The 19,048-nt window shown below is 38.3% G+C and overlaps 1 protein-coding gene across 2 annotated transcripts in view; it reads right to left on the bottom strand.

The window, feature by feature from the left end:
• Positions 1-19,048, bottom strand: part of CNTNAP2 (contactin associated protein 2) — a 1,224,243-nt gene that overhangs the window by 832,052 nt on the left and 373,143 nt on the right. For both annotated transcript variants that reach the window (XM_075745282.1, XM_075745283.1), the window contains exon 2: positions 17,313-17,423. In XM_075745282.1, the coding sequence (XP_075601397.1) occupies positions 17,313-17,423 (111 nt within the window). The remainder of the gene's footprint in view (positions 1-17,312; positions 17,424-19,048) is intronic.

The raw sequence follows: 19,048 nt of genomic DNA, 5'->3' as shown, positions 1-19,048 counted from the left end.
CTCACTTAATGCTTGCCTAGGATAAAAAGATGACACTAACAGTGCCAACAAAATGCCTGATCCAAAAGCTAACAAAGTCAGAGGACATCTTTCCATCAGCAGGTTTTGGATCAAGCTGTGAAATATGTCGATGCACTCTGTTTCTGACTACCACCAAAACCACTGCACTCCGCCACAAACAACAACGCCTCTGCCACAGTCACCAGCTTTTTACCGTCATACAACCTTTTAAAACTTTTCTTTTTGATTTCTCTCTTTATGATGCCTCTTCCCATTAGCCATGAATATCTGTTCCTGGTCATGGAAATAGCTGTGACACAGCGGGTACCATTACTGCAATAGATTTAACATGCCTTTTTGGCAGAGTTAAATTACCACATGGCATCAAATGCAAACAGCGCCTTAATATCAGTGTTCTCCCACATGAAAGGATCCCTTCCGTGGGAACAAACTTTGTGAGAAAGCTGAAGTCCTTGAGCTCCTCCTCCAGACAGGGTAATTAGGTTTTTGTATCTACAACTTGCAGCTATTTTTACATACTTCCTCCTCCCCCCCACCAATATCCAGACATTATTGTGCTATTAAACTGAGTTTCTGGACACTTCCAGGGATTTAAATTGACTGTGCTAAACCACCAATAAAGAAACTGAAAAGTTGCATGACAAAAACCTTCTTTTTTATAAGGGGATAATTCTCATAAAAGGTTAGCTTTATCATTTGGAGTGTCCTCTTATATTTGACATGAGCTCTTCTTTCAAAGAAATGCTTAGATAAATTGGTGAGTCTCATTATACAGGTTCATCCCTCTATTTGGCAAAGAAAAGTTAGATGCTCAATTCTATATTCCAGAAGCAATTCTATGCTTTCAAACGCATATAGTTAAAAAGAACAACATAATCCCTCTGGGAGTAAAAAGAAATCAAAGGTTGACATGGTACATTAGCTTAATAAAACCCAGGAAAGACATTTATGAACTCTCTGGCCTGAGGGTCCCTTTAGGAACAAACACAAATGGTTCAGTTTTTTACATATTCTTCCTTCACTAACACTATCCACAGGAGAAAGTGCATCATATACCTTCAGTTTGAACTAGACAGTGGTATTCAAATGACAACTACTTTTTAAAGCGTGTCCTAATTTGCTGAAAACAGTTTACTAAATTAGCTCTATAGCCACTGCAAGTCAGTGTAGCTTTTTTTTAATAGATCTGAATTCATGTTATTCCTACCCTATGTTTTCCATGTAAATTATAAAGGAAAAAAGACTGACACTACCTTCATTAAATATTAAAAACAGAAAGGGATTTATGTGCTAAACTTGCCTGGAAAATTAATGGAGTTCAGGGGCTGCTTTTCTTATGTACATTTGCAAATCTCTTTCTCTCTTTTCTCCTCTTTCTACTTTCATGTAACCTCTTACAATTTAGCTCATTCATATTAAATCTGCTTTACGTTTCTATGCCTTAAAGTCCTTAGTTTTTCTTTGAGGGGAATAACAAGGGAGAGCATGTTTTAAAATCAGCTTATCAGAAAGTTGCATATACTCATTATTTAAAACTCTGACAATACTTACTAACCAGTACTGCTGGTATTGATCAATATCAAAACTAACTCTAGGCATAATCTCTTGAATTCAGTTTTTATAGATCCCACATTCAATGCACTCAAAAATTTTGTTTGGCTGGTACTGTTGATAGTTTAAAATCATCCATAATAGCAGCCCGTATTAGATATCCGGTATTAGCATTATATTTTAAATAGGCTATACCATTCATGTGTTTTGTAGTATTCTGCATCACAAGATAACGTCAGTAGCCTCTGTGTAATATACAAGAAGAAAGTGGGAGAACAGTTAATAGCACCACCTCTACTGGGCAAAGGACTTACTTCGGCAAAATGCTAACAATGAGCTTCCGGTATTACGGATAAATAATACCTATATTTAATTGGAAATTTTGGAAGTAAACAAGTCAATTTATATTTATTACAGATAATAAAGTGCAGAATTAAATTGCTTTCTGTCATAGATTCTAGCACCTTGACAGAAAGCTGAGATCTCACAATGCTGCTCATTACTCTGATCAGCAGCATCCTGTTCTTTAGCTGTAATCTTTAGACCTTTTTAAAGTTCTTGGGGTGAATTTACAAGATAAAAGCCATGATTACAGCCTTCAATTTCCTTGCTTGCAAAGTAATGAACAGTAAGTTTCTGAAATCATTATAAGCATTTCTATAGCTAATCTTTTAGCTGTGTTTCATGAGTCATGTTAGACATGCAGACAATGTATTTTTGCAGTTATGTGGCCAGCAGAAAAATGTGTGCAACTTTCTAAACACAAAACAGAAAAACTTGCCAGTGACTAAGGCCCTAAAATTAAAACACTTCTGTTTTCTGGGAACAGAAGATGGAGAGAAAAGGAAGAAACTGTTTTCAGGTGACTGAAAATGATATGGCTTAATAATTCTGGTAACTCCAGTGCTCTCGTCAAACCAAAGGTTTTATTTATGTTATTTCCTGGCTTGTTTGTAGTTTTTACTTCACAGTCCCAACTCTATTTTTCAATAAGCTCTGGATCTATGCCAATAGGGTAAATCAATTTATTTGGGGGTCTCTCCAGTCTTCTTTCTTACTTGCAGCTAACTTCCCCTGTTCTTTTAAACTTCCTTGCCTTTGTAGGCGAGGCTGAGAGGCTGAAAGTGTTGCAATCATCCATAAAATTGGATAAGCCTGTAGATTTCCCCAGCAAACCCTGTCATTGTGACTCCAGCCTCATGGAGGGACCAGCTGTAAGAGAACAAGATAAGAGCGTAGGAATTGCCATATCACACCTAGTGAGCTAGTAGCTTTTCTCAAGGGGTGGCCAATACCATATATTTATAGCAAGGTGCTCCAGCCTCAGAGTAGACAGCTGCGGAAAAAACATTCCCTGTCAAGGGCTCAGTATAATTCCTTTAACTAAAGTCTAGCGGAAACCTGAGAACTGGAATGTTTAAAATAATTTATTGCCAATTCCTACTCAGTTTCTGGTATCTCTGCTTTGATCCCTAGCTATAGTATCCCTTTCCAGATGACTTTGGATGTGGGTATGGTATGTGGTTTGTATGTGGTTTCTGGTATCTCAGGTTTGATCCCTAGCTATAGTATCCCTTTCCAGATGACTTTGGATGTGGCTCATCAAACAGCCATTGCTGGTTACCATGTTGGTTGCTGCCTTAACTGTATTTGACATTACTTAAGGTTTCAAGAGAGCAAAGAACTAAACCATCATCACCAGTGTGTTTAAGATAATAAATTCTGCATATAATATGTAGAATTTGGTTTTGCCTTGAAACTAGAAGTTCATTTTAGAGATTGCTCACAATAATTGGGCTCATAATTAATAGCTTCTCTGGTCTCTCAATAACTGTTATTTTTAAAATTTGGCAAGCAATGTTTTTTGCCTGATAACTTAGCACCATTTTGGCCTAATTTAGAAACTGCTTAATGACAACTGGGGAAAAAAAACCCAAACCAAACACTATAACAAGAAAACCCACCCGGAAACTAACATGCACAAGCAACATTCGTCTCTATATATTCAAAATGTCTTATGGAGGATGGTGCTGACCAGCTGCTAAAGTCAGCAAATTAAATAATCCCAGCATTGGCTTTTGTTGGAGATTCTTTCCCCACAACAGACAATAGACAACTTTTCGATACTGAAGAAAGCAAAGCAGTTCATATATCATCTCTCTCAGTACATATTAAAACCAGCTTGGCTTGTGTATTAGAACTTCTATATCTATTTCTATATTTATTTTTTAATATAGTCTACATTTGGCAGGATATCAGCTAAAGCCCTCTCAGTGCAACACTATGCTATACCCAACAATATTTCCTTCCTAGCAAAAGCACAATACCCTCTTTTGCTCAGCAACAATCTTGTTTACTCCTCTTGCACAACATTGCCCAATGTCACCTGATTCTTCCCTCTTCATATCACCCATTCGGTACTAGCAAAAGCTAAGAAGCCAGGGATGGCTATAAGATAACTTACAGCTACTCATTCCTGATAAATATAAATATTATGTAGTTAATAGACACGATCAAGTGCCTATTTTTACACACCATAGGACCCTTTGATCCTTACAAACATCAGATCATTTCTGACAAGTTTCTTAACCAAAGCAGAATTAGCTTACTGGGAGCAAAGTGTCTAAAAACCCAGTGGGAATGCTAAATTTGATGGTAGTCAATATTGAAAAGCAAAGATATCTAAAATACAACTTTTCAAAAAGCAGCTTTTTTTCTTCTTTTTTTCCACTGCTTATTAAATATACAGCCCCATGAATCTTGGTAGAAACAATTTAACTAACACTTAGTGATATGGAAAATTGACCATTCAAACAAATTTTGTCACAAAGAATCTAAGTCTGTCCTAAAAGAAGTAAAAATCTGTCCTAGAAGTAGTCAGAAAAGCTTAGGGCTCTGAAGAGACAATAGCTCATTATAAATATTCAGTTGTTTCTTAGTTGGCCAACAAACTACCAAAGACATCCAATACAGAACAATATTGTCATCCATGGACAATATATCACAGCTAAACAAATGGATCACTTCAAAAGGAGAAAAGCAGGGCAGGTAGCCGGAAGAAAGGGTTAAACTACTACTGACATTTCTTCTGATGGTTGCTTGGTCCTTAGCTGTCCTTCAGCACAACATCTCCACATAGAGAAGAAAACAGAAAGTATAACAGCTTTTTAGTTTGTTTGTTTGTTTTTTTTTTAATATATCTGGGTCAGCATAACTAAACTCTTGCTTCTTAATTACAGCAACAGTTTATCACCCTGCAGTGTTATAGTCATCCCCATTCTGCACAAAGCTGACTCAAATCTCAGCTACAATGATAACCTAATAAAAGAAAATTATTCTCTCTCTTACTCAAGGGAAGGATTTTCTCTTGTCTAAAAAGCTCTGAGTGGGATCTATACAACACCCCATCATTCAGCTCTTCCCTTTCCACCTTTACCTGGCTATACAGGGCTTACGTAAAGCTGAAGCTTTCTAAAGAAAGTGATCTTGCTCAGTATGAGTTGATGCACTTTATTACCTTCAAATGAGTGTCATTTTTATCAATGTTAAAATGAGTCTTACACAGAAACAGGTTAAAAATAGTTTCATCTAAGGAGTGAGACAAAACCAAGTGAAACCAACAGCAAATCTATGACGTGAGACTGGATGCTATGTCAGAGTCTTCCCGATCCAGAGATATTTTTTGTGACTTACGTAGTAACTCACATACAGAGAAATGAGTATTAATGTTCTGTCTCTTAATACATAGCTCAGATTTGCTTGTGAATAATCTAAGCCTAATTGTGAAAGCTGAAACATGAATAATAGCTGCACTTTCCCATCCTGCAGCGAATAGCCTCATTTTATCACATTATTTCTTTTTTCCCTTTCAGCATATTACTGTATTGGGAGGTTATAATGGCAGCCAAATAGCTCCCATTTCTACCAGCATTTATGCTTGTTTATGACTTATTTGGGAAAGGCAGTGATCTGGCTGTGCTCAAAGAAGCTATCTACCAGTTGCACTGCACCCATCTGTGTAAGGAAAACCTGCATTTTGTGTGCAGGAGAGAGTGAAACACTCATGGTGTCTGACAAGAGGCACCTACCCGGGCAGCAGCTGACAGTGCATTTTCTGTACACTCACTGCATCTTTGCCTCACTGCCAGATGAGTTTCACACATCTCTGTATCTTTGCCTGAAGTATCTGTTAGATATAAGCTGGCCTAGGATATCTAAACTGTCAGCCTCTGCTTTTCCTAACTGTACTGAACCTGTCAAAAGAGGTTGGCCAGTTTTCTTATGTTGAGTTTCTTTTTTAATCCTGCATGTTCCCATTGATCTGTGCAAATGCAGTAGCTCCCTTGCGTGAGGAACATGAAGTTTTCTAATTTGCTTGTTAAATGCGCCAACTCTGCTGTAGGCAAGTTCCTTGTGAGGCATTGGTTTGAGGAGGCATCTAGCAGAACTCTAACGTGTGCATTTCTCAGCCAAAGTCTCACCCTTCATATTAACTCCAAAATTTAATTTAAAAGTGTGCCAGCTTTTTAAATAGGATAAAACTCCACTCCCTGTTTTAAGAATTGAAATTAGATACCAGAGGTAATGTCTGCAATCTTTAAATGGATTGATTATAAAACTTTGTGCCTGATTTACAAGGACTGATGTCCTGTCTTTATGCAGGCAAGAACCTGCCATGGGCAATACTCTTCTTGCACTGACACCTATACATCATCTGACTAATACTAACACCTCCATGTACAGGTGATGATACTTCTGTGAATGTAAACTTGAGTAATGCTTCTGAAACACATAGCAAATAAAAGCAATACAACTTTAATGACATTTAGAAAGAGTGTGAGAAATTTTAACACAGCTTATGTGTATGGCACATCTGTGTGAAATTTGAAGCAGCTGACTGAAAAGTAAGAAAGAGAAAGACCAGATATATTATACCACCTATAAAGCTCAAGTATAAACTTGTCAGCCACCCCATGTTTGAGACCATTAGCTCCTGTTCAAATGCAAATAAGAATATAAGTATTCTCAGTGGAGTGCGAGAGCTAATCAGGTCTGCCTTTCAAGACAGCATAGAGATGAAGCCAGTAAGAACACCTAAACAAATTTCTTAACTATTTACAGGTTAATGTCCAAATGCTGCTTGAGAAACCGTCAAATTAAACTCTGGGCTTTTAGGATAGTCGAGAGTGCTGAATTTGGCTACTCTGGGGATAAATGGCAGAGCTGCACTGGTCTCTAAGGAAATGGGAAAAGTATATCATCTGTGATACATGGATCCAGTGCGGCTATCTGTGAGGCTGCCTACTCTCTGCCACCAGCACAGCCAGTTTCCTGCCAGAGTCAGCTGTTCATTAGCTTCAGAAACAATTAATGAACTAAGTTGAATTTTGCCTGAAAAAGCTAGCTGCTCAGCAGAGCCAGGGCAGATCTGCTGTCCCCGGCTGTCTGTGGCCCTAGATGCTGCCCATTTGCCTTATGTCTCCAGCTGGACTTGGAACTGCTGCCTCTGCAAATGATTGCTGAAGAAAAAGTTTCACAAACAAAATTCAAGAGAGAGCTCAGTGTAATTTTTTTTCCTCCTCCTCATCTAGACATGTATTAAATAAGCTAATTAGGTATTCTGAACACTTTAATTAATAAATCAGTTATGAACTGGAAAAAGCGGTCATGTTTTCTGTATTCATTGGGCTATGGTAAATTAACATAAACTAATGATGCTTTATTTTTATCCAATTATTTGAGCTTCACTTTCCACAAACTTTCTTTCTTGGATTATGTTTTGAATGAAAAGGGTGTTATTTTTCCTTTTTAAAGTTACTTTTTCAATGCATCAGTCTGACCTGGATGTACACTGGTAATTTTTTCCCCCTTTTTGATGCTTCTTTTTCCTCTTCACAAAATCTCCTACCTTCTTGCAATGCATGTTTTTTCTTCCTGCCTCATATATTGCTCCAGAGACTGAAAAAGCCTGTGGTTTCAGAGGAATGAGCTAGTGCAAACATTTTTATTTGTATTTTGAAGAATTCCTTCTACAAAATGTAGATCTTTATGAAAAATGTTTCATTAGGGCCACATCATTGAAGAACAGAAAACAAGTGCTACGGTCAACTGAGTGGCACTCACAACTGTCTTCAGAGATACAAGCATTCACGGAGCTGAAGTGAGTTGCATTACAATGCATGGTGCCTACCTATTTACGTTGAAGGTGAGGAATAAGGAAAATTGATTACGTGGTAGGATATGAGGCAGATAAAGACATACAGAAAATTATATGAATCCAGCAATAATATTTGACCATGAAAAAACAGCTGATAAGGGACAAATGCTTTTCCTACAAGAGTTTTCTTTCTAGTTCAAAATAACTTTGCAAATGACGAACTGAGCCTGAATTATTTACGGATTTTAACAGAAGAAAAAACCCATAGGTTGAAGTTAGTGTTATACAAAAATTTTATTAGGAATAATACCAAAGGGTGATGTTACTAATAAAATGGAAGTGTTTTCATTTAACCTCACAGGTAAAGGAGCTCTTAAAGGAGCTGTCTTGAAGTGAATAAAAACCAACCAAACAAAACCCCTAAAACAAAACATCGGTTATTTGTTGTTGAAAACATTCCAGAAATGCCGTTGTTTATACTGTGTGCAACACAAAGAACAGTATGTCCAGTGCAAACAAGTTTTCAAGTTTGCATTAATAAATGAACCACTACAGGATTATTTTTTTCAGTCATGAATGTTTTCCACATTTTTTAAATGGAAAAGTAATTATTTAACAAGTAACAACATTTAATTTACCCTGACTTCTGATCACCTAATTTGATCCACTATGTACTATATGGCATAGTTTCAGTAAATAAACTGTCTTGGATTGTACTATGTGTGTTTATCTAAAGCACATATTTACAGAAAGAGAATAATTGTTTAGTTATTTGTTTAAAGGCAACCATGTTTTAATTATTTATAAATTCTTACTCAGTAAGAGCTCTCTTGCAGACAGACAAAAGCTAAGTGGATGATACTACTCTTTTTCTCATGTTGGTTACCGTTCCTTTACGCTACTCTATCCATGACTCATTACATGCTTACCTACTTAGAAAAGACAGCATTCAGTAATCTGGGCAGTGAATTTACAAACCACTGGCAACTCTATAATACTTTTCATCTAAGATGGTTTTAATCAAAATATAATGAGTTATGTTGCATACAGGCATTCTCAGTGTGCCCAAAGGTCTTGTTGTCATAACAAGATTGCAATATTTAAGGTGACAATCTACAGTGTGCTAATTTCTGCACACTAGCTCCCCACTGTCCCTATCTGCACTGTGTTAATGCAGAGCGAGCACCTCCTTACTTCAAGATTCACATCCAAACTAAATTCCTGGCAAGTCCCATGAATGGACAAGCCCAAACAGCTCACGGAATCCAGGGTGACTCAAACCATCCCTTTTACATTCACTTTGTCAAAAAGAAAACCACACGAGGACAGGTTGAGAGAGTTGGGCTTGTTCAGCCTGGAGACAAGATGGATCTGGGGAGACCTTATAACAGCCTTCCAGTACCTGAAGGGGCCTACGGGAAAGCTGTTTAGGTACTGTTTATAGGTGCATGTAGTGATAGGACAAGGGGTAATGGCCTTAAGCTGAAGGAGGGTAGATTTAGATTAGGCATTAGGAAAAAATTCTTCACTGTGAGGGTGGTGAGGCACTGGAACAGGTTGCCCAGAGAGGTTGTGGATGCTCCATTCCTGGAAGTGTTCAAGGCCAGGCTGGATGGGGCTTTGGGCAATGTGGTCTAGTGGAGGATGTCCCTGCCCATGGCAGGGGTGTTGGAACTAGATGATCTTTGAGGTCCCTTCCAACCCAAACCTTTCTATGATTCTATGAAATCCTTTTCATATACCATTATAGAAAAGTAATTGGGAATTGGAGAAGTTGTGATACTGGTTATGGTTTTGGAGGTTTTAATAGCCATGCTAAGAAAAGCCTAGGCCAGGTGTCCCCTCTTTCTTCTCAGATGATACTCTCAGAAGCTTTTTTTTTTATATTGGAAGAGCTGTTGTAGAATGGATCTAATTGACTTACTGGGAATGATTTGGGGAATAAAAGAATCATATACTATTATAGATAAGTTCTTGCATTTTCCACACAGAAGCAAAAATTTAAAACTCCACTGAGAAAAAACATACTGTCTCGATTACACCTCTGCCAACACTTAAAATTTCTGATGCTTGTTCTATAGGCACATCAATAATTCCAGTAACAGGTCAAGGTCAGCACTGTGACTAAAAAGCAACATGAAAGCCTAGAGCAGGGTTACATAGTGCTGATAAGAGGACTGCTTTTTGAATATCCACTGCCTTGCAGAACATTCCCCCTGTATTCCATTATCAATTTCATTGGCAGCTTCAGATTCCCCCCTAATACTGAACTTGAAAGCAAGTCCCGGATGCCAAATTTCTTCTTCTTTATTCCATTGTGCAAAAGATAATTTCCATACATCCAAAGATTCATTATGACCTTCATACTTGCACTGTCTGCTGGGATTATTTCTGAAGTTCTGAGACTCTGCTCAGTTTCAAGCAGCTTCCAATTATATTATACAACACTACATTATGTTGAAATAATGTAGAATTTCTTCCCTAAAATAAAAAGGTATGAGGTGGATGATGGGCAGCATTAATTCTTGTACTAGTAAGAAGTGTAAGGTCCAATAGCTTGGGAACCATTAAAAGGAAGATTGATAATGCATTATATCAAACATGCACTAAGATTCCTCCTCACGATGTGATGCAGTCCATTGATTCTACTGATGGCAGGTCATAAGATGTTAGACCTTATAACCTTGACATCACATATGCAAAACCTACTGTAGATAGATTTTCAAAAAAGCTCTAGAATGAGCTAATTGAAAACTCTCCTTTCCTCTGATGCCGCTTTAGCTAGTAAGGTATGGACTACTTTTGCAGAAGAATAGGTATGACAAAAAATGGAAGGAACTCTGAAATCGTTTTAGCTAGTCTAACTAGATTTCAGTTAAAATGTGTTACAGTGCTGTCAATAACTTAATGGCATAGATTTATATGCCAATGTGAATGACTCCTGTGCCAGTTGTTTCAAAAAGGAAAATTAAATAATTTTTTCTACACATTGCTGTATTTCTCCAAATATTACATTGGCTCATTTAATACTTAGAAATGTTTAGTTTACATAGGTATAGAATATGAGCTGATAACTGAGAGAATATTCAAAATATTTTTTAAGAAAAGCATCCAAAGTAAAAAGTTTTAGGATCTTATAGTAGTCAAAGATTTAATGATGTTTGCATCTATTTAGATAAAAGTGATAGTGACAGAAACAAAAATTAAAGGCCATTCACAATTCTCCTCTTCTGTAGTGCTTTATTCTCTCATACAAACTACAGACGTTTCAAAAATAATCGGTACCCTTGTTATAATGGCACTGAACAACACACTAGCAATTTTTATAATTAAAACAATAGGAAAAAATACTACAATATAGTGGTAAGATTTAGTGGTTTAAATGAAAAATTATCTTTCTTTCCAAAGGATAATTTGATAGAATCTGACTACAGCAACCTTTGTCGGAACAGCTGCCAATTCAGTGCCATTTAGCTTTTTAAGTCCAAGCTTTTGCTTATGAGCCTTTAAGAGAAATCAGGAGTCACACACTCCACCTCAACCAAACTGACTTTCACTTTGCAATTCATTGCATCATTCCAGTCTCCGCATAAGTTTTGCCACACCTACAGTTTCAAAGGTTCTTCACCCCCCTTTCTCTTCAGGCATGACAGGTATAGCAGCAATTGCTTCACCCAGCACTAACTGCAGTTAAATGTGTTGAGAAGTAGTAGTATAGTGGAGGAATTGCCTTCCCTTGCTCATAAAGAGAAAAAGACAAAGTAGTCTATGTTTTCTTGGGCCTTCTTGTTCCCTACTTCTTTCCATGATAATAAAATGAAAGCATTTTGTTTGCTTTTCAGACCTGCTATGACTGAAAGCACCCAGGAAGGCTGAAGAGAGAAGTCAGCCCATGAGCCACTTGGTGTGCTCTGGGGAGAGCTGGTGTAAAATGGACACAGGCATTGTATCCCCATTGTAACTGTGGAAACACAGATTCACAGTTGTAACAATTACATAAATCAAAGACTCTTACTCTTAATTGGGGCTTCACATTTTTAATACATTTTGGTACGAATTTGCAAGAGACTGACAGACCTGCAGGTAACAAGTGAATATTTGTTTCTATAATGAGCTATTTTTCCTCTAATTAAAAATTAACTTTATTTCCCCTCAAAAAAAGCTCAGAATACTTCTCTTTGCTTACCCAATCAAGAAATAAGGATCAGAACAGGGGTAACACAGAAGAATATGAAGCACCAAGTAAAGCATATGAAGCAGCAGATTAGGAGAAGCTAACTTTTCTAATCAAGTTATACTCTGTCCATCAAATCTGCATTTCCTTTGAACAAACTATATGTACTAATCCATAAGTCAGCAAAGGCTTACAGGGCTCTAAGCAGACAGCTGTGGAAAATGTGAAAGATTCTCACTTACTGACATAGCAAAATACCCTAAACATACAGCCAGGAGGCTGTTTCCAGATCCATGCCATTCCATGAACTTTTACTTCTGTTTGCCTAGATCACTAGTTACGGGATTTGTAAACAAAGTGATATCAAATATTAGGAACAAATTTATTGATGTTTTGCTTTTGAAGCCTCCTAAAAACTGCTGAAAATATTAAACTCTTTGATATGCTTCCTTCCAGTTGCAACATTCATAGCAGCAAACTCAACCAGAACTACACTCTCAACTGCAACCTTCTTAATAACATGATGTGACTGCTCAGTAAATCAGTGTCTTGATCAATAGAATAAAATATACTATCTATTCTGCTAAAGTGTTTTCCAGTCTAGAGTGAAGTGCCATGAAAATGGAAAAGAAAAATATAATTGGGTTGGAGACTAGAATTTTCAAATGTGTATTTCCTTAATTTAAAGGGTCTGGGACTAGAGGAGGGAAGTTCTTTCTATTTAATGACTTCAGCATAGTGTGGTTTAATAGCACATTTGATTTGGGAACCTATTAGCTGATAATGACTCTTTGGAGAGAAAAAAATTGGATTCCCTTATTACTGGTTTGATTAGCAATATCTGTAATTCCATGATGTTGTAAAATAGCTCAGCATTAAAAGTGAGCTATTTTCCATCATTTGTAGAAGCAGAAGCATAAACACAGCGAGGGCCGAGTTCCCATGTTAAGCACATTCCTGAATTCTGCAGTACTTTTACTGGCACTAGAATTAGGAAAGCAAAATTGCGTAATGTACATATCAAAGCTTCAGTTTTGAAAAGTATGTATGCCAGGCTTCATAGGTATTATGAGATGGATGAAAAGAAGTTGCTATTCAAGCAAAGAGATGCAACTAAATTTCAAATGATCTTTTGAAAGGGGAAATCAAGCAATGTTTGATTAATGACAGCATTGTAGATCCATATTGCCAAAGAAACTGCACTGTAGTGATTATAAGAAAGGGGAGGGTAAATATAATTTAAGGAAAAAAAAATAAATTTCAAGTGTCTGATTTGCCTTTCACTTACAAAATAAGAAGTCTAGTAACCTATAAGGAGAAATAGTCATCTAAAATAATTTTGAAGATCCTGCCCACCAAGCTGGTGCAAAGGTTTATTTTATTAAAGTGATTCTAATGACTTTTTCATATTTTAGAACAGGGAATAGAATGCAAATGAACATAACTGTGATCAGATAACACAGAATTCAACCTAAATGATAAGTAGTTGTTTTAGAATGGAACTATTCCTTAACCTCTTTCATCTGGACAATGAACAGTTGACAACACAAATTATGGGACCCAACAGGCTATCAAAACCCACGTTCAGACATATTGCAACAGAAGGACCGAGAATTGCAAAAAGGCATCTAATAAAATAAAGGCACCACTGAAGAAAAATCCCAAAGCCAGCATGAAATGGCATCTATTCTCATTCAGAAGTCATCTTCTACATTTCTGAAGCAAGAAACAATGTTATCTACTAAGTCTGCAGGCCTAAAATAAAAAAAAATTGCCAATGCTACTGACAGGCCACAGGCTTTGCATCAGCTCTGCATGGCTGCAGGACTAGAGCTGGTCAGTCATATTTTTTCTAAGCTAGTCTTAGGCTTCTGTTTAGCTTGTTTAGTTGTAATGGTGATTCTCTAACAACCAGGTAGCATAGCCTAATATGTTTTATCTTTAATTTAGCTTCGTGATTGCATGGGCTAGTGATTATCAGTATAACAATTTTGACATATTTCTGTACCTAAAGTAAGTATTCTGTAGAGAACAAACTATTACTGTAGAATAAAATTGTAGTGTAGAGGACTGCAATCATGGGATGACAGGAGAGGTATTGAAAGTACAGGCACAAGGTGGTACCAGAGGGAGCAGGGCTGTAAGCAACTCACTAGATCAATTACCAGTCATTAAAAGACAGCAACCCTGCGAGTTGGCTAAGACTGATTTTAGAGAACAAAAAACAAGAGAAAACGTGATCAAAGAACAAGAATCCTACACATGTAAAACACACACGTACAGAGAATTCAGACATACGGAGTTGCAGACTAATAAACATAGATCCATGTCAGGCCTATGAGGGTACCAACAGGCCATAATTGCCCTGTCCAGCCCCTCCGGGGACCCACTCCCCTTCCCCCGTTTCAGTCCCCCAGGCCCTACCTGAGCCATGTCCTAGGTTTACCTACACCCAGCCCCATTTCTTTCCGACTTGTGGATTTAGCTTCCTGGCTCAGCATCAGACCTGCCTCGTCCCCTCCTGTGTGATGATCTCCAGACAACTGGCAGAACCTGCTGGTGCCACCAGCACTACCCACCCTGCTGGTGGACAGGGGATGGTACCCCAGCAGTTGACCACGTCTCCAGTCTGGCTCCCCTCATGGCACAGCTTCCCTCACCTCACTCCCTGAAAACAGACACAATTAACCTCAAGCAGATCCTGCCATGTCATTCTTGTCATTGACACCTGTGTCCTCCTCCCAGTAAAGAGTCTGGGACCCTGACAATGCACCATAGCCCTGTCGTGGTTTAGGCCCAGCCGGCAGCAAGGTACCACGCGGCCGCTCGCTCACCCCTCCCCCAGCATGATGGGGAGGAGAAGTATAACAAAAGGCTTGGATCGAGATAAGGACAAGGAGAGATCACTCACTAATTATCATCATGAGCAAAACAGACTGAACTTAGAAAGGGAATTCATCTAATTTATTACTAAACAAAACAGAGTAGAGGAATGAGAAATAAAATCGAATCTTAAAACACCTCCCCCCACCCCTCCCATCTTCCTGGTCTCAACTTCACTCCGTGCTTCAACCTCCGCCCCCCTCAGCGGCACAGGGGGACGGGGAATGGGGGTTGCGGTCAGTGCAGCCCACGTTATTTCTGCCACTTCTTTGTCCTCAGGGGGAGGACTCCTCTCAACGTTCCCCTGCTCCAAAATGGAGTCTCTCCCACGGGCTACAGTCCTTCACGAACTGCTCCAGCCTGGGTCTCTCCCATGGGGTGCAGACCTTCAGGAGCAAACTGCTCCAGCGTGGGTCCCCCACAGGGTCACAAGTCCTGCCAGCAAACCTGCCCTGGCGTGGGCTCCCCTCTCCATGGGTCTACAGATCCGGTCAGGAGCTTGCTCCAGCCTGGGCTTCCCACAGAGCCACAGCTTCCTTCGGGTGCCTCCACCTGCTCCGGCGTGGGGTCCTCCACAGGCTGCAGGTGGAATTTCTACATCTCCTCATCCTTCCTCCATGGGCTGCAAGGGAACAGCCTGCCTCACCATGGTTTTTACCACGGGCTGCAGGCAGATCTCTGCTCCGGTGCCTGGAGCACCTCCTCCTGCATTGACCTTGGTGTTACATCTTCACATTTCTTTCTCTGGCTGCAAAATCTTCCCCCCACTGTTTTTTTTTTTTTTCCCTTCTTAAATATGTTATCACAGAGGCGCTGATTGGCTTGGCCTTGGCCAGGGGCGGGCCCGTCTTGGAGCTGGCTGGCATTGGTTCTGTCAGACACTATAGAAGCTTCTAGAAGCTCCTCTAGGCACCACCCCCTATAGCCCCCCCCCCGCTACCAAAACCTTGCAACGCAAACCCAACACAAGCCCCCACCCCAACTAGAGCCATCCACCAAGACTCAGAGGAGCGGTGACAGGGGGAGCATAACTCCAGGGAAAGGGATAAACACAAGTATGTGTATATATAGTGTGTTTTATTATCGAGACTTTTCTCCCTAACAGTATCTTTTCTTTTCTTTTTGTAATAACAGCTAGGCCAATAATTATTCTTTGATTAAGATTAAAATTAGGCTAACAGTGAATTCATGTCTTTCCTCATAAGGTGGGGGTTTTTTTGACTCAGAAACTGCACAAACAGTAGCATAAAAAATTGGTGGAGAACATAGGCAGCCTAGACTATAGTCCTAATGCCACAAATTCTGCTCTCAAGGGTGTTCCACCATTTGGAAGTATTTCACATTTTGTTTACAAACACCCAAAGACAAAATATTGTCACTTTTGTTTCAATGTTTGTTGTATTTTTGAGAAGGCAGAATATGGTATCTAGACAGGAGCAACATAATTACTGCAGGAGCAGGAAAAATAAAGCAGCAGTGCAAATAAGCCAACCTTCTACAAGTCTGGTGGCCATTATTAGAGATCTTCAGGATTTAGAAGATCGAGGCACTGTAATCACTTGGTCTCTCTTCTTCCTAAAGTGAAAATATTTCTGAATTCTAGGTTCCCTAAGTCAATTCATTATACCCTTGACATGTATTTTGGGAGAAAGATGAAATTTTGGTATTGATTCACAAGCTAATTCCCAAGAATCTGTGAAATTTTAGATTTTAGGACTGCTAGATTTATATTATTTAGAAAAATAAAATCAGTAGTATTCAGAATAATAATTTTCTGTTAATATGAAGTTTCATTTTTAAATGTATCATTTGTGTGAAATTAATTTAGAGTTCAATATCAAAATGGTATATATACAGACATCTAGAAACATCAAGGAAAGCTATGAAAATTCCTATGGGTGAAGGTAAAGACTTGTGTTCAGACCATGAAATAAATTTGCCTAGCACTAAGGATATAGTTAGACCAGGCATATCAAACTTACGCACCTAGTCTTCCAACCACCAAAACTGAGGTGGCTTTCTTACTTCTGAACAACAGGTCGTTGCATTACAGAAATACAGGCAAAAGGTAAAGTTCCTGTGGTGCTAGAAAAAGCTGAATGACAGCAGTCATTGCTAAGGTGGGAAACAACTTAAATAAACAAAGCACATCAAAGCTGTTTAGTCGTGCTCCAACAACTGTGACCTTGCAAATGCTCATTTACCCGATGAACACAGGTATGCCCTTTTAACTGAAGTCAATTATACAACTGTAGCATATGACTCCATCAACATTAGGCATTTGGCCCATGCTGCTGCATGTTATTAGTAGTGTATTTCTCCCTGTGGTGCAATGGAGTGCTATTACTGTCACATACAATGGAATAGAAATTCATTCCGTTTATAAAATCAGTCTGTCAGACAGCTAAAACTTTGTTAAAACAAACATAAGCAATAGCATTTTGCATAAATAGCATTTTCATATTAAAAATATCATTCATCGTTTTTTCTGGAAATAGCTGAACGTTAGAGAAGGAGACCCCTTACCTCCTCTCTTGTTTAACTTGGCATATCCTGGCACATAGCTGCTTGTCATAGATGATGAACTGCTGAAGGAGGAGTGAGGTAATGCTGAGACCAGAGGTTCATCACACTTTTCTGAAATGCAAAAAAAACAGATTCACTTTATGCTGTTCAATATTCATACATATTAAGGGGCAATGTGCCCTTTGCTCTTCTTTCGGGTAATAACACAGCTTAGCTATTTTTGTACATGTGGAATACAACATTTCAGTGAAAAAAACCCCAACAAAACCAACAAAAAACCCAAAACCAAACCAAACAAAAAACCCAACTCCAAAGCCACAAGAAAACCCATAAACAATCAAATACAAAACACACAGCACACACCTTGACATGAGAAAATAAAAAGTTCAACAAAGTTAGGACAAAATCAGGTGATGGTAATGCCTAGCCATGGGCCACCACTCTCCTTAGGGATACTATAAATGAACAAAAAGGCCTGCCCTGATACATCTGGAATGTTTTTGCTGACATGAAAATGTAGTGCTAAAGGAAAGTATCATCATGAAAGCTTTATAAGAAGTAGATAAGAGATAAACTTTCAGTTCTGTAATAGAAGTGATGATAACCTGATATCTTAAAAAAGAAAATAAATTAGGGTACATGAATAAATGGCTATGAATTATCACATATTACTGATTTACTGAAAAAAAAATCTTCTTTTTAAAAATATAATCTCTATAATCCATTTGAGCACCTCATTTCTATTTTACTTAGTATAAAGAAGATTAATTTGGTATTAGCATCTAAGATAGAAGAAAACCAAAATCAGAATCTTTGCCTTTCTAATGAAGAAAAAAGTTTAAAACAAATCTCCTGCTGTTGTATGAATTTATGTAAATTAGAATAAAGAGAACTGGCTTTTGATTTTTCAAATACTTAGTTAATGTACTGCCCTTTTTTTCTAGTTTTTCCTCAGTTATTCCAACAGATGGGTGAAATATGTAGGTTAAATTACTTGTTTACATTTCAGGTACATCATACCACAGCAAAAACCCCTGTAACCTACACCAGTCAGCTTGACCAATCTTTTTAAAAACATGCACTGCAAGACAGGCTCTGCTGTAAGTGGAAACATCCTCAGTTTACGTATCTAGAAAGCATTAGACCACCCCTGATAGGCAGCATGTTTAACGCTCAGCCACACCACATAGTTTTCGTACAATTAGAAAACTGTGATTTAGCTGGACTGGAGAGCATGTGGAGACTGAATTAATCTTACCCTCAAGAGAGGAACTTTAAGGGGGGAAAAAGGACTGTGAGTGAATCAAGTCATTTATAATACAGGTCTCCTAAAATTTCCAGTCTCATGTAATGAAAAATAAAATGACTTACACAGCAATAGAAACTGGAGGACAGAAATACAGAAGAACATTAGTTCATGAATCAGTACTTTGACATTTAACAAAATAAATAAGTTTCCTTCACAAATCTCTGAGAGTTTGTTAAAGGAGAAAACAAAATTCATACCAGCATAAAACCACAGGCAAGAGTAAAGGGCAATTGCTTTGCACTGAATTAAAGGACAATTCCAATGACTTTAAAGTTCACTACCATGCTATTTAAAGATGGAATTTTGACCAGGGAAGATGAATGGTTCTAAGCATTATTGTTTATACCATAAACCAGAAGGATCAATTCCCCTCCCCCTGTGCTTTGGCTGGAGCCACAGAGCACATGTGGTCCAAAGCCTGCAGCCG

The sequence above is a fragment of the Balearica regulorum genome, chromosome 2 (assembly GCF_011004875.1).
Source record: "Balearica regulorum gibbericeps isolate bBalReg1 chromosome 2, bBalReg1.pri, whole genome shotgun sequence".
NCBI lineage: Eukaryota > Metazoa > Chordata > Aves > Gruiformes > Gruidae > Balearica > Balearica regulorum.
This window is presented reverse-complemented; position numbering and strand designations above follow the sequence as displayed.